Source organism: Pseudonaja textilis, chromosome 1, assembly GCF_049901715.1.
Source record: "Pseudonaja textilis isolate UNSWEBS1 chromosome 1, rPseTex1.2, whole genome shotgun sequence".
NCBI classification, from domain to species: Eukaryota; Metazoa; Chordata; class Lepidosauria; order Squamata; family Elapidae; genus Pseudonaja; species Pseudonaja textilis.
In genome coordinates, this window is record NC_141990.1 from 262,948,457 (window position 1) to 262,966,881 (window position 18,425).

General features: G+C 37.9%; 1 protein-coding gene and 1 long non-coding RNA gene across 4 annotated transcripts in view; one reads left to right on the top strand and one right to left on the bottom strand.

Moving 5' to 3' along the window:
- Nucleotides 1–18,425, top strand: part of CREB3L1 (cAMP responsive element binding protein 3 like 1) — a 99,502-nt gene that overhangs the window by 11,718 nt on the left and 69,359 nt on the right. Inside the window, exons 2-3 of one of the 3 annotated variants that reach the window (XM_087921427.1) lie at nt 9,424–9,519; nt 11,468–11,595. The exons of 1 other annotated variant lie outside the window; for it this stretch is intronic. In XM_087921427.1, coding sequence (XP_087777553.1) covers nt 11,584–11,595 — 12 coding nt within the window. In that variant the 5' untranslated portion in view covers nt 9,424–9,519; nt 11,468–11,583. The remainder of the gene's footprint in view (nt 1–9,423; nt 9,520–11,467; nt 11,596–18,425) is intronic. One more of the 3 variants, XM_087921428.1, reaches the window with a different exon arrangement.
- On the bottom strand, nt 1,438–15,847 carry LOC148128176 (uncharacterized). Its single transcript, XR_015740956.1, has 3 exons — nt 15,745–15,847; nt 11,965–12,080; nt 1,438–2,059 (listed from the first exon to the last, which is right to left on the bottom strand). It is a non-coding gene; the product is annotated as an uncharacterized LOC148128176 (long non-coding RNA).

Sequence of the window (18,425 nt, forward strand, 5' to 3'; positions counted from 1 at the left end):
TTATGTTTATTACTCAGAAGAATCTTGAAAGAAATAATTGCATTTCGCATCTTTTTCAACTTTACTAATCTTATAATAAATTAATTATCTTAGATCACTCTTTTCAAGTGTGTTCTTCTGTCCCTCTCAGACACAAAACATCAGGACTGCATTTGAAGTTCCAATTAAACAGAGGAAAATACTCAGCTAATGGTTAGCACTTGCTAAATGTTACGTAAGAGTCAACAGAATTCACAGTGGGTTGAATTTAGTACATTTGTGACTCTGTATGGATTCTAGACTGATCTTCCTTTTGACCTTGCCTCCAGGTTCTGCCACTTCTTCACCTACAGCCCCAGATATATACAGAAATGTTTCAGATGCTTTGATTTCTGTCTGCATAGGTTTAAATTTTCCCACACATAGAGGTCTAAGTACACTCATCAAGTGAAAAGCATCCCTGTTATGTCCACAATATCTACAGCTCACCTGTACTCCAAGAGGTACTCAATTCAATGTATATAATACATTGGGGTGGGATCCGACAGGGTTAACTACCGGTTCGGTGATTTACAATGTGCTTCCCTGCATGTTGCGCGCATGTGTAAATCTTCGTCAGTTTGCTGCCTGGACAGCTGAGCAGCGCTGCATGAAGGGAAGCAGCATTTGAAAAGCACTTTTGTCCTGCTTTTTCAACCGTAGCTGTGCCTCACATGCAGCTGAGGTTGAAAAAGCAGGAAATAAAGATCAGGTAAGAGCCTGGGTGGGTGAGTGGGCCAAAACAGCTGCAGACATAGGACTGGTTCTATGTCTGCTGCTTTTCAGAGCTACCAGTTCTACAGAGCCAGACAGAACCAGTAGAATCCCACCTCTGCCCTTCATACTGCAATTCCCCTCCCCAAAGCAAGCTGTCAGTCTAGGATAACTTGTCCAATGAACATTCATAGCTGAGGATAAAATTGGATATGCCCCCCCCCCCCAGTCAAATATTTTAACTCGATAGGTAGCATTCTCCTTGCATCATTATTAAAACAACAAAATTAACATTGATATTTAAACTTGTATATGGTCCAATAATGAGGAGTAAAATGCTTTTCTGAAATTTTAGCAGGTTAACTCATGGCAGATCAGAAATAGCTTTTGCTACAAAGCCTGGCTTTGGGGTGTATATCTGCCAGATCAATGCTTTGTTTAAAGTTACAGTCTGACCCTAACAGCGGTGTCCAGAGTGGACAAATGGGGGACAATGACAAAACATGCATGATAATATTACTCCACATATGCCAATCTTTATATATTTACATCAGATGAATATATAATAGATATATAATTTTATTTATGCCATAATATTAAAATGCCACAGAGCCATACTTGCATCTTATTTTTTATATATCTATTTTATATATCTATTTATTCTGTGGCATTTTAGCAGTAATATTGTGCCAGTGTTGCCACTAGAGTTTGCTTCAGATGCCAGTCCCTGTGTAAGTGTCTCAGCTCCACCGTTTTGTTAAAATGATTCCCCAAAGGAAGCATAAGCAAGAGGCAAATGAAGCTATGAGGGAGCAACTGGAGAAGAAAGAGTGTCAACAGCTGGACATGCATGTAATACACTCTTGAATCATTTGGGTGTATTGGCATTGTTTCAGCTGGACAGGCTCGTAGGTTTATCCATAATGATGTAATCTCTGTCATCCAACTTGGAATCCTTCTCTTCTTGCTTACTCTTAATGTCTAAGGGAAATGAATGTATGATTTCTTGCTGATACAGTTGATTATTACTTGACTGCTCCACAGTAACTGCGTGTTACATGTTTGCTCAGAGGAAGGATTCTGAGGCTCCAGGAATATTATGGAACAGTTGGGCATGACTCTGGTAGGCCTCAGGCCAGCTCACAGTAGTTCTTAATAAATTGAGTTATGCATCCATATAGTTCCTGATGGAAGATTATATGATCTTGCCATATCCATATGGCAGAGAAGATATATCTTCTCGGTTCTTTGCATTTCATTGGCAAACTGGCTTTTAGTTCTTGTCTTGCTCCTATTACTTCCTAGACTCATCCAAATCCCTGTCAACCTGAAGCAGAAGGGAAAAAAATTCAATCAGCAAACCAGGATGAACATCAAGAAACAAAAACCATACTTGGTATGGAATTACCCTTTTCCATTTTACAAATCAGAAGGGCAACATGTGAGATTAGCCAATTGGATCTTGTTAACCTAGAATTCATGGTTGGATCTAAAGTTTGGAAAGTCGTCTTTGAAAGCTTCTGGCTAAAAAGCACTTGGGCTGAAAATGAGCCAAGGAGGTTGAGTCATTGCTTCAGTTGATATTAATAGAGGTAAATACACATCCTTCCCCCCTCTGTAGCTGAATGGAAGAGAAAAAGAGATAGCAGAATCTTGACATGTCAGAAATAGTAGCAATAATAAAAGTAAATTTCCTTTAAAAATAATCTCTGAGATGTTCAGAATAGAATATGATGGGCGGGGGGTGGGGCAGAGATAGAAGTGATAATAAAATCAAGAACCAACCCCATTAGCTGCTGCTTGAAAAGACTTTCCCATCTGGGTCTAGATCAGGGGTGTCCAACCTTGGCAACTTCAAGACTTGTGGACTTCAACTCCCAGAATTCCTCAGCCAGCTTTGCTTTGCTGGCTGAGGAATTCTGGGAGTTGAAGTCCACAAGTCTTAAAGTTGCCAAGGTTGGACATCCCTGGTCTAGATGAAAGCAACAGCTCTTGCTGTCCAACATTTAGCTTTCCAAAAATGTCATTTAAAATCTCCAGAAACTGATCCCAAGATGTACAATTAATTGGAGGGGAAAAAAAAAGATTTGTGTATATATCTTTGGAAGCAAGAGAAAGAAGGAAAAGCGGACATAAAAAAGAGCATGCTGGATGGCATTGGAAATTATTTATGCTCAAGGGAAGTAAAGCATTAATCTCGGGAGGATAAAAATCCGTCCACAGTTAAGTGCTATACAACAAAGCTTATTTTGAGTTGATTGGAGTCAAAATTAGATGAAGAACATCTCATACCATCTCATTTTTCTATGAGAATTCACTTATTTTAAGATTTAGTCTATTCAGACCAATTTTCTCAATGTAACTAGAAGACACCAAATTGAAGAAGACTGATCTCATATTACAACTACTATATTTCTCTAAGTCCAGTCCACTTTCAATAATGAAAGCCCACAGGAAAAGTCATGGGGAAAAGTAGACAGAAAAAAAACCTGTGTGTCTGCTTGAATTCTGAATGAAATCGTGTCACTATTAAATAAGCTAAAAATGCAAGTTGAAACAAAGTCAACATTTTTCTCACCCCTATTCTAGAGTTACTTCTCTTCAAGCTGAGGATAGATATATTTACCAGAAATGAAATGTGACAAGGATTTTTGCTGCTCCTTCCAATGTAGGAGGAGCCCAGGCCTCTGCTATCTTGTTATATCTTTGCAAATGTGGATATTGAGCAGTTCAATATGCTCTTTAATAAGATGTGTGATAAGGAATGGCTTATAAAGATAAAAAGAATGTTTGTATCACAAAACAGATTTGCATTGCATATGACTGCAGTATTTTTGGAATGCATAAAGTTAGCATTGTTGTCACAGCCATCGCTATTCTTTGAAACAGTTTCTGTGATTGCAGGTCCCTGGGTTTTATGTACATATGTATACATTTAGTATTTCTATTTATTGTTGAAATAAGCTGTTAAGGGAAAGCAGTTTCCCTTCTGCTAGCTAGGTAATTCCGAATCAGTAACTCAAACTAATTCCCAAACTAGTTACATTTTTCAATTTCCTTATTTCATGACATAGACCCTACTGATATAAACCATAACAATTGGACTTCCAAGTGGAAACATGGCAAAACAGGACATCTGCATAAAACAGCAGGGATGACTCAGAGACAGAGAATGACATCAGGGTGATATGCCTGAGCTAACAGAGCTCCTCTGGAACAAGGGAAGTCATGAGGTTGCCCACATGAGCTTCAAGGAAGCAGCTTCTTGCAAGGAAGCCCAGAAGGTCTGGAGTTACCCTGTCAGAGGTGGTATTCAGCAGGTTCTGACCAGTTCTGAAGAACTGGTAGCGGAAATTTTGAGTAGTTTGGAGAACCAGCAAAGACCACCTCTGACTGGAGATTTCAGTCTCCTTCCCCTGCCACACCCACAGAACCAGTAGTAAAAATATTTGAATCCCACAGAACTGATAGTAAAAAAAATGTGTACCCTGTGGGTGACCTATGAATAGAATGCCAGGAGCTATGGAAGAAAACACTATGTCCACAATCTCATGTGAAGCCTATTTAAAAGGCACTGAGTATGCCAAATCCACTTTCTAATGTACAGTTAAATGGAGCAAATTTAGAATATAGAGACTTTCAGAGTAGCAGAGCACTTACTGGCACCTGGATGATTGTACTTTTGATTCAGGAAAGATTAAAGGAAAAAAGGAAGGAACCAGTTAGAAAGATTTCAAAAAAAAAATTAAATGCAAAAGATTATTGGGATTTTGAATAAAGTTAAAACATGAACTAAAGGGACAGTTCAATTTGGAATAGTGCCTTATTTAAAGTATTTTTTTTTCAAATTAAAAGAGATAATATAGCTCCGTGGGAAAGAAAAATGTTTAAATTTGTTTGGGAAGTTGATTGGCTGACTGTGTTAAACAAAGAGATAAGTAGGAAGGAAGGAAAATGTGAAGATCTGGGAAGATCATGTGCTTACAGAAGTATGGAGTACTGAAAGGGGCTATGAAAGTGCTATGGACATGAAAAAGAAACCTCTCTTATTTATTTTTTAATGCCCAATTATGGATTACAAAATTAAAATAAGGACAAATGTTTATTATTAAAGGGACAAAAAGATATAAAAGGGAAGAGAGGACTGTTGGACCATTCTGGAAGAATATATTTGTTTATATTGGATACATTCATAGAAGAAGGTACTGTTTCATTGGTCAGCAAGATTATTATCTGTGTATAAAATGAAGGTAAATTGAAGTACCCACAATAGAAGATAAAATAACAAGTACTTTTGCAGAGCTTTTATGGACTTTTTGCTGAAAATAGAAATAGAGAAAGTGGTGGCTCTTAGATTGGATGATTGAAAAAGGTATTAAATAAGGGAGCCAATATAGTACAGTAGAGTATAACTTGTATTGTGACAGCAAATCACCACATACTATGCATCGTTTTTGTCATCATGTCTGGTTACAAATACCTGTAGGCTGTGTTTGCAACAACCCAACCATCATCTTTCCCAGGCAGCTGTGGCTGCCAGCACATGATACAAAATGACTCAATCAGTGATGTGCTTAAAGTTCTCCCAGATGCAGCAAAAGAGGCTGTCACTTTTCTTTTTTGTGTGGTTTTTCTTCTTCTTCTTCCTGGGGATAGAAAATTCATACTGGCAAGATCACACTTGGTTGCCACCATGGGCAGATTTCTCCCTCCTCTGCTTCTGTTACCTTTTTCTAAACCTTGTGTGGCTGCAGAGAGCAAGAATTGAGACAATGCCTGGAAAAATCCTGTTTTTATGAGCTTTCTGGAAGTTTATCTCTAGTACAGTTGTTGGAAGAAACTGCTAACCATCTGGTAAATATTTATATGGCATGAGACAGTTAAATTCCAAACAAGAATAGGTCTGTTTAGGGCTAAAACTAATCCCTTCTGGTTGACTGACTAGGTCAACAGAATTGTTCTAAATCTACAAAATTAGACAGTGAGGCAACCACTCTTGTTCCTGTTGAATCAAGAACAGCTGTCCTAAGCACTCTTTCCTAAGCACTCTTCCTCCACTGTTGCCATTTCATGTACAAGGTTCTTCTCGTGGTGGAGGCTGGTCTAGGGCTGTCAAGTCTCCCCTTGTCTGCTTTTCCCAGTGTGTATCACAAAGACCACTACTATGATAAACTCATGACTACTGTGAGCAGCTAGAGACGCACGTTATAGGTCTTGAAGGTTTTGTGTGGGTCCATGCATTGTTCCCTTCTGCTAAGAAACATGCAGATGCTACAATAAACAGTGGTGTGCCATGTAGCCTTCCGCATATAGCCAAAATTAACTCAATTTTTGTTAAATTTGTTTTTTTTTAAATAGTTTGATTCCGCTCCAAGCCTAATAGGCTCAGGACATCAAATGTTAAATCTGAAACAAATACAAAGCAAACTCAAACCATAAGTGAATGATACAATCATACAATGGGCAGTTGTATAATACATTAAGCAGGATCTATGGCTGACACCCCAACCATTTTGGATCAAAGACTCACTGAAACAAAACAGATTCTACTTGCTTAGTGAAACCTTCCCTCTTATACTCAGGATTCAGAATGGGGTGGGTGTAGTCTGAGTTTCCTTGCAATGTTCTTCCTTTATTTTTATTTTTTTCTTTTGCACCTGATGTTTCCCTAATGGTCCTTTTCCAAGATCATCCACACCAAGCTTTTAAATCACATCCAAAGGCATCTCACATGCATTATAGTACTCCAGTCATAGAGAGAATAGGATGCGAGTTACTGTCACCATTGCATCCTGGCCCAAGGAGATTTATAACTGGTACACCAGTCAAAATCTAGGCTCCGAACCAGAGCTCCCAGCAGCTGTTTAAGCAGGAGCCAAGAGCCCAGGAAGACTCCCAAAATGTCCGGTCCAGAGCTGTGGAATTTCAATGGCTCATTAAAAGTAATTTAGTATTAGAGGTCTAACTATTCTTTCTCTGTCCAAACTTCTGATTATCAGTGTAAGAACTTGGGGAAGTAGCCAAAGGTCAGAGTACTGTAGCATCGTAATCCTACAATACAGTATTCTCATATTGACTGAATGGTTAGTCAAACCCTTGACTTTATTTTGAGGTAGGTCTAAAAGCAAGATTTTAAATATTACTGAACTACTTAGAAAGCATTATTACCGGGTGAACAGATTCAATATGTGTAAAAATAATTAATTGCATGAAAAGTATGCATTTTTGTTCATCCTGAAAAGTATTTTTCTCCCAAGTTGTTTTATTGCATTATAAAATGCAAATAGTACATTATAGAATACAGATAATAATTGAGTAGGGGCACTTATTTAATAGAAAAGGGAAACTGCTGATTTAAATAAATTAAACCTTTGAAGAAAAAAGTTTATATCAATGTTGAATATGATTTTTTAAAGATGTTAATGAACATAAAGTTGATTAAGTTGTACAGTTAATGCTAGGCATGACATAGATTAAATACCTTTAAAACCCAACTAAGGGGCTATCTCATCAAATGAAGGAATTATTTAAAATTATTTCAAAATTTTATGCTAGCATCATTTAATTTCTTCAGAATGTTTGGATGCTATTTAACAAGCTCAAATGTAAGAGATACAAATGGTACAGTCAAATCCAAAAGTTTTTTTTGCTTCCTACCCTACAAGCTTTTAAGATTAGCATTTATTTTAGCAAGTTTTTCAGAAAGAAAAAAAAATACAAACATTCCCCCAAAACCAGACAAAAAAAAAGTGGGAAAATATCTACATCTGTCACATATTAATCAAATGTCAAATCCATTTCTAATTCTACCTAACGAGGAATTAAAAATAAACCTCTAAAATTATAAGATTGCATAAAAATTATGCCTTTACAGAATGTTCTTATTTTCAGAAACTGGAAAATTGGTAATATTCCTGATGTTAAGGATTGGATCCAAGAGGTGCAATTTATCTGTTTTTGAAGGAGAAACTTTTATATCCTAATCAAAAAATAATTCAATGTGTTCCCACCTCTAAAAGTAAAAAAAATAAGCTGAGACTGGGACAAAGGAAAAATAATCTTGATAAGCAAGTAAATTAAAACATTAAAATAAACAAACTGAAAGATATGCATACATTTATGAAAACAAGAAACTAGCCAGAGATGACTGGGTCTTTAAATGACAAAGTTAATAAAGGAATAGAAAAAAATGAAGAGAAGGCGAGCCATTTTTAAAAATATTTGTTTGAGTGTGTTTATTTGAATATCATATGTTTAGGTGTTTAAACAGAGCATCTTTGAACAGGAAATATATCCTGATTCTTCCTTCAAGAATGTGAAGCTAATAAATTGTTTGCTGCTTGGTTAGCTAAGCTTAGCATTATATATAATCATTCTGACTTCAGGCATCAGAAAAACCCAAAGAATTAAGACAGGATTTGATTTACTCTGTTCATGAATGGCTTCTTCTGGCCAGATGACAGCAATTAGCATATCGAGCTAAGCTTGGACATGCTCAGCTTGTTTGGTATTATGGCTTAAGGCCATCAGTACAGCCTGATCTTTATTTTCTACACAATTCATGTAATATTTTATTATGTCAGATTGAAGCTCTATTGGATGCTGCATTCTTCCCCATAATTTAAGAATATAATGAACTTCTTTGCATTCATTGATTCCTTTTGATCTAACCATCAAGTAGATAATGAAGTCACTACTTCCCGGATAAAATGGCAGAAAATTGGCTATTTAACTTATTGTTCAATATATATCAGGGTGGAAGAGAAGAAGCCACTTATGGACATCAAGCAATCGTGTGTCATAGATCAGCTTTGCTCTCTTCTTCAGTTTTAGACTAGTATCTTTCAAGCTTCATCTGGAGCTGTCAACATAGGGTTTACTCTTCTTTGAGACTCTCAAAGTAAAAATGTGAAGGATTGAACCCAAAGGGTTTTTGTAAAATTACCTTTGCTGTAGTTTTGCTTCTTATTAATGCACAGTATTCTAAGATCCATTTAAAATGTTGTTCCATAATCAAACCTATGATATAAGCTTATATTTTAGGTTTCTGGTCAATAAGCAACCAATTCAAAAGGCAATTAAGCCATGAAAATATAAAAGGCAAGCCAATGCAGAATACTTCCTAACTATATGCACAATTCTAGAGATTTATCTTCTTATGTAATATATAATGACCTCTATTACAGAGCCACTTCTAGGCCAAATTAGTGGTTGGAGCAATCGAGTGATTTAATGAATACATATCCGCCTGCAGAGTTTGTAGCACTCCCTATGAGCAGCTTAGATAATCACAGTGGACATGGGGGCAAAACTCAAAGCCTGAAGAATATCTTGTAGCACTGGGAGTTCTTTCAAAGCCACAGAAATGCTTTGAACCCTCTTTTTCCTTCAAGAGTTATGCTTGGAAACACCCCAGCTGGAGTATGGTATATATATCCAGTCTTGAGTATTCCATATTTATATCTTCAAGGAACGCATGGGGATAACCAAATCAGAACAATGTTTGTGAAACCAACCCTTTTGCCAAGAAGGTAGCAGGGGCAAAAGAGGGAGAAACTTTGGGGAAGGGGGAAAATAGACCCATAAGCCAGAATTCCGCATCCTGGGCCTACCTAATTCATTTGTTCTATGGATTCAATTGCTCTCACAGTGACAATAATGAATCAGAATTATAATGAATCATCGCTCCAGATTCTAAAATGAAGTTACTGCTAGCACCATCTGAGGAAGAATTATGGGAATTGAAGTCCACAAGTCTTAAAGTTGCCAAGTTTGGAGACCTCTGATGTAAGCATTTCTATCTTGAGAAGTCTGACCAGGTTATCCTAGGTAGTTCATTTTATTTGTTAAATTTACTGAGCCACAGAAGCAGCAGGTGAGAGTGCATCCCCGCTTGTGCAAGCAGTACTTGCGTGTGTGCTTAACCGCCACTCATGCAAATGGAGCTGTGCATGCGTGCTTGCCCACCATTCCTTCAAAACCATCCCCTTTACCCCCTTCTCCCCCCCACCCCCACCGACGGCTGGCAAAGCCAGAAAGATTGGGGAACTCTGCTGTAGAGATTGGTCAATTAGGCTGTGGGGGAGTGACTGTCCCTGTATCATCCAATGGGTTATTAGAAACATGTTAATTGAGACAGCGGAGAAGACAATGAAAGATTAGGAGAACAAGAAAGTCTACAGAGTTTACTAGGTGGTTATTGTAGGATAAGAACCTGCTAATTTATGCCAGCAAAAAGTACCATCTTTTCAGACTATAAATTTTTGTTAAAAGGCACAGACTTTCACGAGCCACAGCTGATGAAGTCTGCATCTGAAGTGAGCTTTAGCTGTAACCTGTACCTTCTAATAAAATTTGTCAGTGTTATCACTGTATCCATGTAACAATGATGAATTGCACCAAGGGAAATTGAGTTAAGGCTTGCAAAGAAATGTGTCTGCCACCTTCAGTGATGCCCTTCACTTTTTGGGGGGGGGGGTGGTATTGGTTTTTTTCCCTTCCTTTTGATTGTGACTTGGTTATTATGGCCACAAAATATTTGATATGATCTTTCTTGAGTATTTTTTTTTTATCATGAATTCTGACTTAAGTTTCCCATGTGAATATTCAACGTCTGCCACAGATTAAAGCTGAAAAATCCCAATGAGAGATTTTTCTGACCAAAGTTACATTACATGCAGAAATATGTGTAGATGACCAGGCTGAGCCTGTGGCTTCACTTGTACTCATTTGAGCAGACTTGGTTCCTGTTGTCTTGCACCTGACAATATGGGAAATAAGATCTTGACTAACTTGTCTTTAGCTTGGAAAGGTGCTTTGTTGAGAACCTATTGACAAACAGGGGAAGATAATACTGCCTCAAATGAATGATAGGGGAGGGCTTTTTGAGCAGAAAATGTAGATTATGTTTGTTTCCCTTTCCTTTAGGATTGTATTAACTTGAATGAGTTGACTTTTATGGGCAAGGCCTCTTGCTGAATTACTTTTGAAGGGTGCATTGCCCTCCCAGACTGTTCTTCAAACAAGCCCAGTCAATCCTATATTTAATGTGACTGTGTACAGATAGAATTACTTGGAAGTTTTGAGTGGGTTAGTGTCTGATCGAGTTAGAGATATTGTATAAACAAGGAAAATGCCTCTTGCCGAGCCAAGTCTCAAATCTTTGACTTAGGTCTAGGAGATAGAGCTGTTACTACATACAGACTACATTCACACACGGCACAAAGCCATAATATAATGTTTACTTCTGGTTTATCATGTTGCATGAAACCAATCATTCTGGTTTATAAATCATGTTTATAGCTTGGCAAATGAACTTTAATAAAACAAATGGCTTAGTGATTATGTGACTCCAACCATTTTAGTAAATGCTCACACGTCTCATTAAACTATAGTTTGCTTAAAAATCGTATAGATACAACATAAGTCCTTATGACCCAGTTTCATACAAAGCTTAGAAACAAGTATCCCATGCTTATCACGTTGTCCTCAATGGATAATACTATGATTCTACTTCCAGCAGAAAACAGTCTCCCTGAGACATTTTTGTAATATTTCTATTTACAGATAATCCTCAACTTACAACCACAAATTTATAGTGCTAATCAAGTTAAGTGGCTTATACCCTATTTCACCACCTTTTTTGCCACAGTTGTTAAGTGAATCATTGCAGTTGTTAAGTGAATCAAATGGTCAATACGCTAATCCCGTTTCCCCCATTAACTATGCCTACCAGAAACCAGCTGGGAAAGTTGCGACCACATGTTCCGTAGGATGCTGCAACCATCATAATTACATGCGGGTTGCCAAATGCCTAAATTTTGATCGCATGACTATGAGGATGATGCCTCAATGGCTGTAAATGTGAGTACCAGTCACAACTCACTTTTTTTCAGTGCCATTGTAACTTTGAATAGTTGTTAAACGAATGGGTTGTATGTCAAGGGCTACATTTATATATAGAACACAAGGCAAGCAATATAATTCTCCTACAAGGAAGAGGTAGATCCAGTAGCCCCCATCAGAATCCCAGAGAAAGATCTCAAGACCTCATCTTGTGTCCTTCTGGATCTTCCCAAAATAATCAGTCTCTTTAACACAGAAATTACAGATCAATTTCTTGATCTGCAATTTCTTCGGGCTTCCTCCTTTTCTCTCCCCATGCTTCTTTAGGCAAGGGAGTGGGAAATGTAAAATCTTCCCTTGGGGGCATGGATGATTATGATCTTTTACCTGTAATTTCCCAGAAAGAGCAGTGGGCCTGTCAGTCACAGCTTGTCCACTGAGCATTGGGAATATTAACCAGATTGGAAGAACTCTTCAGCACTCATCTCAAGACTCTTCATGATCTGTATATTGTGGTAGAACAGGAAAGCTAAGCTTTCAAGGGGGTGGGGGGGCAGTCCCTTCTAGGAGCATACAACTCAAAAGCAAAAGCCAGAGCATGGTAAATATTTGATAGAACCCCAAGAGGGAAATTTGAACTACATTCTTTAATGTCTCAATACACATTTATAAATTGCAAAACCTATTAAGAATGGACAAGGGTTTTTTAAAAAAATTTTCTCAAAGGAGCCAGAGGGAAGTAGAACATTATCACCATACACATACATTATCTAATTATAAAACTCCTTCAAAGAGGAAGGGCTTGAAATAAATTTACAGGGAATTCCCTGACAATCTGTACTGCAGATTAATAAATTATATTTAACAAAACCCAGCTGCCTTTTGAATGGAACTGCATTGCAAAAACAAGTTCTTGGTGTTAATCCATGACTAATCCAAGATGATTTGCAATTATTGCAATGGAAGAAAGTTGATAGGATAGCATAGAACCAGATAAATGTACGTACAATCTCTTTGGTGTCCAAAATAAACATTGCACAATACTCCATACCAAGTTCACACATTGTACAAAGCAACTTGAAGATGTGAGGACTTCAATTTCTAGAATTTCCCTGCTGGTTGGGGACAGTGGGAGTTGAAGTCCACCCATCTTAAGTTCCTAAGATTGAAAAACACTAATCTAGCGTATAATATTAAGTATTTAATATTATCTTGACTCATTTTATGAACCCAGTCATTATAACTGGTTAATATCTAAGCATATTGAACAAATCCCAGCCAATTGAGATTTATTCAGTTAGTTATGTTAATCCTCACCTCTCAAGCTGCCCACAGATATTAAATTGAAGTCTAAGCAGACCGTGTTGTTCAACTTGGACTAGTCACCACACTGGGTTTACAGAACACAGAATTTGTAAGCCAGGAGAAAGCCAAAATAACCACACTGGGCTTGGACTATAACAGAATTCAAAAAATGAATTTCATCTAAACTGAACTACACAGAAGAGATGATAGTTTGCGATCTTTCATTAATAGCACTGAACTCCATATTGCCAAATAAGATGTAATATCCAGAGGTTTCAGATCAGATATTCTGCAAAGGATAGCCCCTGAATAATACAAAATAGAAATTCAACACTCCGTAAGATCCTTATGTGCTTTGATGTCCATGTCTCTGGATATTTTACCACTATTAGGATGATCAGGATCCAGTTTTTAAAAGGCTGCTAGCTCCACCTTTTCATCTCTTTGCCTATCCAGATTACCAATGTCAGATTAGACATTTTTGTGACTTTTTGGTTCTTTTTGCTGATGTCACAAGTCATGCATTTATGCACAAAAGAGAAGTTCTTCTACAGTAGGCTGTGCCTTAACCTGGCTTTCTTTTGCACATGACTCAATGCATAAAATACTCCAAAATAGTTTTACTGACAATCAAAATCTTGGGGATTGGGCTAGCATTATTAACACTTAGAGAAAGAAGAGAGATTTATAGACTGTGACCTGGTTGCTTGATTCTATATAGTTTTCCTCCTGCAGTGCCAGCATGTATCATTCACTGGTGCTAACACTAAGCATTTATTTACTGATGGAGCAAGCCAGAAGGATATTTCTAACTTGGGAGTAAAAAAATTGGAATGCCGTTATGACAAGCCAGATTTACTACTATACTTGTTCTTCTAGTAGTGAACTGCTTATCAGCTAACTGATAAAATAGATAACTTTTCAGTTTAAGAAAGCTCGTGACCTTGAGGGGAAGTTTGAAAATATTCAGCAGAAAATTTCAACATCCTGATTAGCAGATTCATATTAATTGCGTGGCTTCATTCCCAGTAACTCTCACCCCCACTACATGACTCAGAGGATAGATTTACGGGCCTCAGGAGGCCAAGGCCCTCAAGTATGAAAATAAGCCGTTTTGGGGGCTGAAATGAAAACAATCACCAATCACACCTTGAGAGCCAGCATAATTTAATACTTAAAGGAGCTGGAAGAAGTGTGGAGAAAATAGGTTCAAGCCCAGTCCTCTGTATGAAATCTGATGGGTTATTTACAGTCCATCACTAACTTTCAATCCAATCATACCTCACAGAGTTGTTGGGAGGAAAGTACTATATGCAGCTTGAAGGAAAGGCAGAATATAAAGCAAGCAGTCAAACATATTTTTTTCAGTTGGTCCTCAAATGGAAATAAGGGCCAAATTTGGTGTGTGGAGAAGCTTGCAAAAAAAAAAAAAAGCCCTAATCAAGTGTGATAATGGGCTACAGGAAAAAAAAATCCAGGGGGGAAGGGAAATTCCTAAATCCTAAGACATTCCTATGGGAAAGGCCTGTTAGGAGCAATCAGCTGTTCTGTTCTTGAGATCCTGCCACATGACCAGAGTGGCACTGCTCAGAATTGGAGAAAAATTCCAGCCACTCCCATGCATCAAAATGGGGGAAGCAATTGGGCAAAGATTTCGAAAAAATTAATGGCTTTTTTGTTTTAAGTTCCTTTTTCTTTTCCTCATGGGTCATGTGGTTTGGAGTGGAACTATTTTTAACTGATTGTAAAGAATTTAAGCAGCTTTCACTACCTTGTTCAATTTATTTCCAATTCTGGGGCAACTTATTTGAAGTAGCTGAAAAATGCAATTCACCTTTGATTTTGCTGTGGTTTTGATAACTTTGTAGGTGGCCCATTGGTGAGAACTCTTGCCTCATTTTAACTTTTAAGGTTCAGTATCCTGTTTCTGCAACTTGTCTTTTCCTATATGCATTATTGTATTTAAAACTTCTCTCCTTCCCACCACTCTGTCCCAGCTACAGTAAATAACTTGCAATCATGATTCCAGCTTTGGGAAAAAGTGGCTGAAAAACAGATCACAGTGCAATGCTACTATATCACCTTTCCAGGGACTTTTAAATGCAAAGAAAAAAGAATTTTGGCCAAGAGACAAGTAAATTTTTGGAGGATTGTAATGCTTTCATTTTATTTCCTCCTCATATTTTTGCTCACCTCAAGATTGGCAACCTCAAGATTTTCTTGCAAAGCAGGAAATGCTAATGAATATATATCCTGCAAGATTTTCTTGCAAAGCACATGAACGTATATCTCCTGAAAAACATGAATGGGAGATGCTAGCAATTCATTTTTGGGTAGTGGAGTAGGGTGACTACCAGAAATCCAGGATATTCAGGTGGTGAAATCTTTCATTTTGCTGCTTTTTTCAGTTAACAGTATTGATGGTGATCCTTGTGTTTTTCTCTGGGTTATGAAGAATTGTAGATCAAGCTAAAGTGTTTTCTGAAGGAGTAGAGGCTGGAAACACCGGAGGTTTGAAAGTGGCTTTTTGTCTGTATTTTTCCAATTGTGATATGTTTTCCCCCTCCGTGCTACATGGAGTCAACTAACAACACTCCCACGCGGCAGGGCCTGTATTCTGTAGCACAAAGAGTGCATTTTCTCTCCAACTTCCAAATCGCACTCTGATTATAAGATTAAATCTAGGCAGCAAGAAGTAACTGCGGTAAAAGCAAACAGACCGAACAGGGAGAAAGCATTACGAAGCCACTTACAACTCTTGTGTCGGGGTTCTGCTTTCAGGAGCAACCACAGAGCGATTCAGATTATTTTTGTTATCTGCAGACCGATCTGCCTTCAAAGCAAACTGGCTGGGGTCCTTACCTCGGCCCCGTGAAACTCTGCATTTGCAAAGAGCCTGCTCCATTCTAACCCTGCACTCCTCTTGATCTGCGCACCAAAAAGCCTTCTCAGCTGGCAGCCCTTCCCATTGGCTCAGGGATTCTAGGAACTGTCCAATAAGCTGATAGATTTCTTATTGTTTCTTTAGAAAGTCTCTTTAGGGACTCGGTTAACCCTTTTCAGGCGTTTGGATTGGCCGGCTGCTAAGGGAGTTCACCTCTTCCTTTCTGTTTTCTCTGGTTCCCTCTGGCCTTTTGTCGCCTGCTTGGTGCTGTCTTTTTTTTACTCCTCTCCGGCCTGTTTCTTTTGGATCCTCAGAGCAATTTTCACCCTATACTGTCTAGACATAAATAAATTCAAAGCAGCTCCTCCGCTCAGTACACACACAAACGAGAATAAAACCTCTCCTAGGCCGCTTTTAAATGCTAACAAAAGTTCTTTTCTCCCACCCCCCTCCATCTTTTGAATGTGAAGTTCATGTTCCCCAATATCCTCCGAGCATAAGAAGTGTCTGTTCTCTATTCTTAGCCAAGATGGGGATTCTCAAATTTGCATTTCTGTTCCAGATTAATTTATGGTAGTCTATGTGCTTCCAGGCATGGCTTTTATTGAGGATTCAAGCAATTTCAGCTTCTACTTTTGTCAGCCAGTTCTGCTCTTTCTCTTACCAGCTTTGGAGACAATGAACTGTAAGCTGCTCAGGACAAGAGCTTGGATTTGCTTCTCTTTCCTTCCAAAAGGCCACAGACTCCAAATAAAAAATGAACATTTTATTAGAAAACAAAAGCTTGACTGAATAGAGTTTGGGATACATTTTAAGAATTATCTTCAGCCAGTAGGATCTGATAACCTATATGGGAATGGACTATTAAGAGCTTTTGATGGTCTGCTGTACAATACTTAACACCCCTGTATAGTCAGCCTTTTTTTTCTAATAAAATGGTCATTTATCACATTTTTTTGTAGATCACACACTCTGTTTTTGAGCTTTTATTATTTATATTTGACATGAGACACCTTAGGAAACATGCATTTGAAAGGCACACTGGGTATGCATTTTAAAAATATTTGTGGTGTATGCCTTTATTCAATAGGATGAACAAATTTTCTCAACAGTCTATCTGAATGACCCTTATGTCTCTGGTTATCAGAGAAACTCTAATAATCAAAGCTATTCGTACTTGTAATTTATCTCTAAGGTCTGTCACTCAATCTTTCAATGAAAAACTGATCACTTGGGCTTCATGGTACAAGCAATTCAGCATGTTTTCCAAGAGTATCTGGTTATTTTGGGATAGGGCTGATAAATCCCAAAATGTTGAAGTAAATCTATACCTCAGGTAGAATGTAGCATGAAGACAAAATTAAGAATGTCGCTACCTCAGATCTTGTGATTGAAATGCTCACTTTCCTAGGTTTTGCCCTCTGGGTTCAGATTGTATGGCCATCAAAGAAGAAGAAAAGGTAACTGAACAGGCAACTTGTGGATATTGACTTGTCATAACAAAAAGGCAAAGCATTTTTGGTGTCTTCCTCAGATAGAGTCCAGGCAAGTACCCAATTGTTCAAACTTCTCCTGGGAATATTGCAGCTCTCAGAATATTTCCTTTTTTGTTTTGTTTTGTTTTGTTTTGTGCCTATGATCCCCTCTGTACAATGGTGGTATTCAAACTTTTTATTGCTGGTTCTGTGGGCATGGCTTGGTGGGCGTGGCAGTGGAAGGATACTGTAAAATTTCTAGTCAGAGGTGGGATTTGCCAGTTGTCTGAACTATTCAAAATTTCCGCTACCGGTTCTCCAGTACTGGTCAGAACCTGCTGAATATCACCTCTGCCTCAGTAGCACATGTGGGATTCAGCATTAGATTTTGCATAACCCAAATCTGGTAAAGATCTTTTGCTGGGACATGATTTACAGTAAAACGAATGGTGAGCCCTCTTTGTGACTTTTGCAAAAGAATGAAGAATGTGACTAATTTACATATCATCTTCCACTGCTGGTTCTCAAAAACTTTTAACACATAGGAAAATAATATTTCTCAGTGCTGTCTGGGAAGTGTATTTCTTTTTCTCTATTGGTTTTGATTATGTAAAAATGCCCCCTTTCCCACTCATTGTTCTTGCTGCTGGCAGAAAAGTTGGAATGTTAGCCCAGAATCTTTAGACACTCAAGTATTCTAGAATTTAAGGAACTGGACAGGATTTTTTAAAATAACTATTCTCTTATACAACTTCCTTGAAAAAGTGATATGAAAGAAGACACTAAACTATTCCTATAGGGTTTCCTCTGGTAGATCTGCAGAGAAAGTATAACCGATATTATTGGATCCGTTTGATAAAACCCATATGCTTTGGGTTAATACTGAATCTAGGGCTTTATTTCTGGATAGCCACTAAAGAGTGAGAATAAGCTGCCTAAAATTCTACCTCTATGTTGCCATCAATTGGTCATCCAGCTTTTTTAAGTCCAGAAATGTGGGTCAGATAAAGTTGGAAGAGGATGTTTAGGCTGCTGAATCCAAATGTTGCTTCAGGTGGAAATCCAAATTAAAATATTCTAGATTGGCAGCTATCTAATCTCTGCTTAAACCAAATGAAGGGGGACTGACATCTGTCTAGGACTAGGTAACTGGTTCCACAGTCAAACAGCTTTGAACGTTTCTC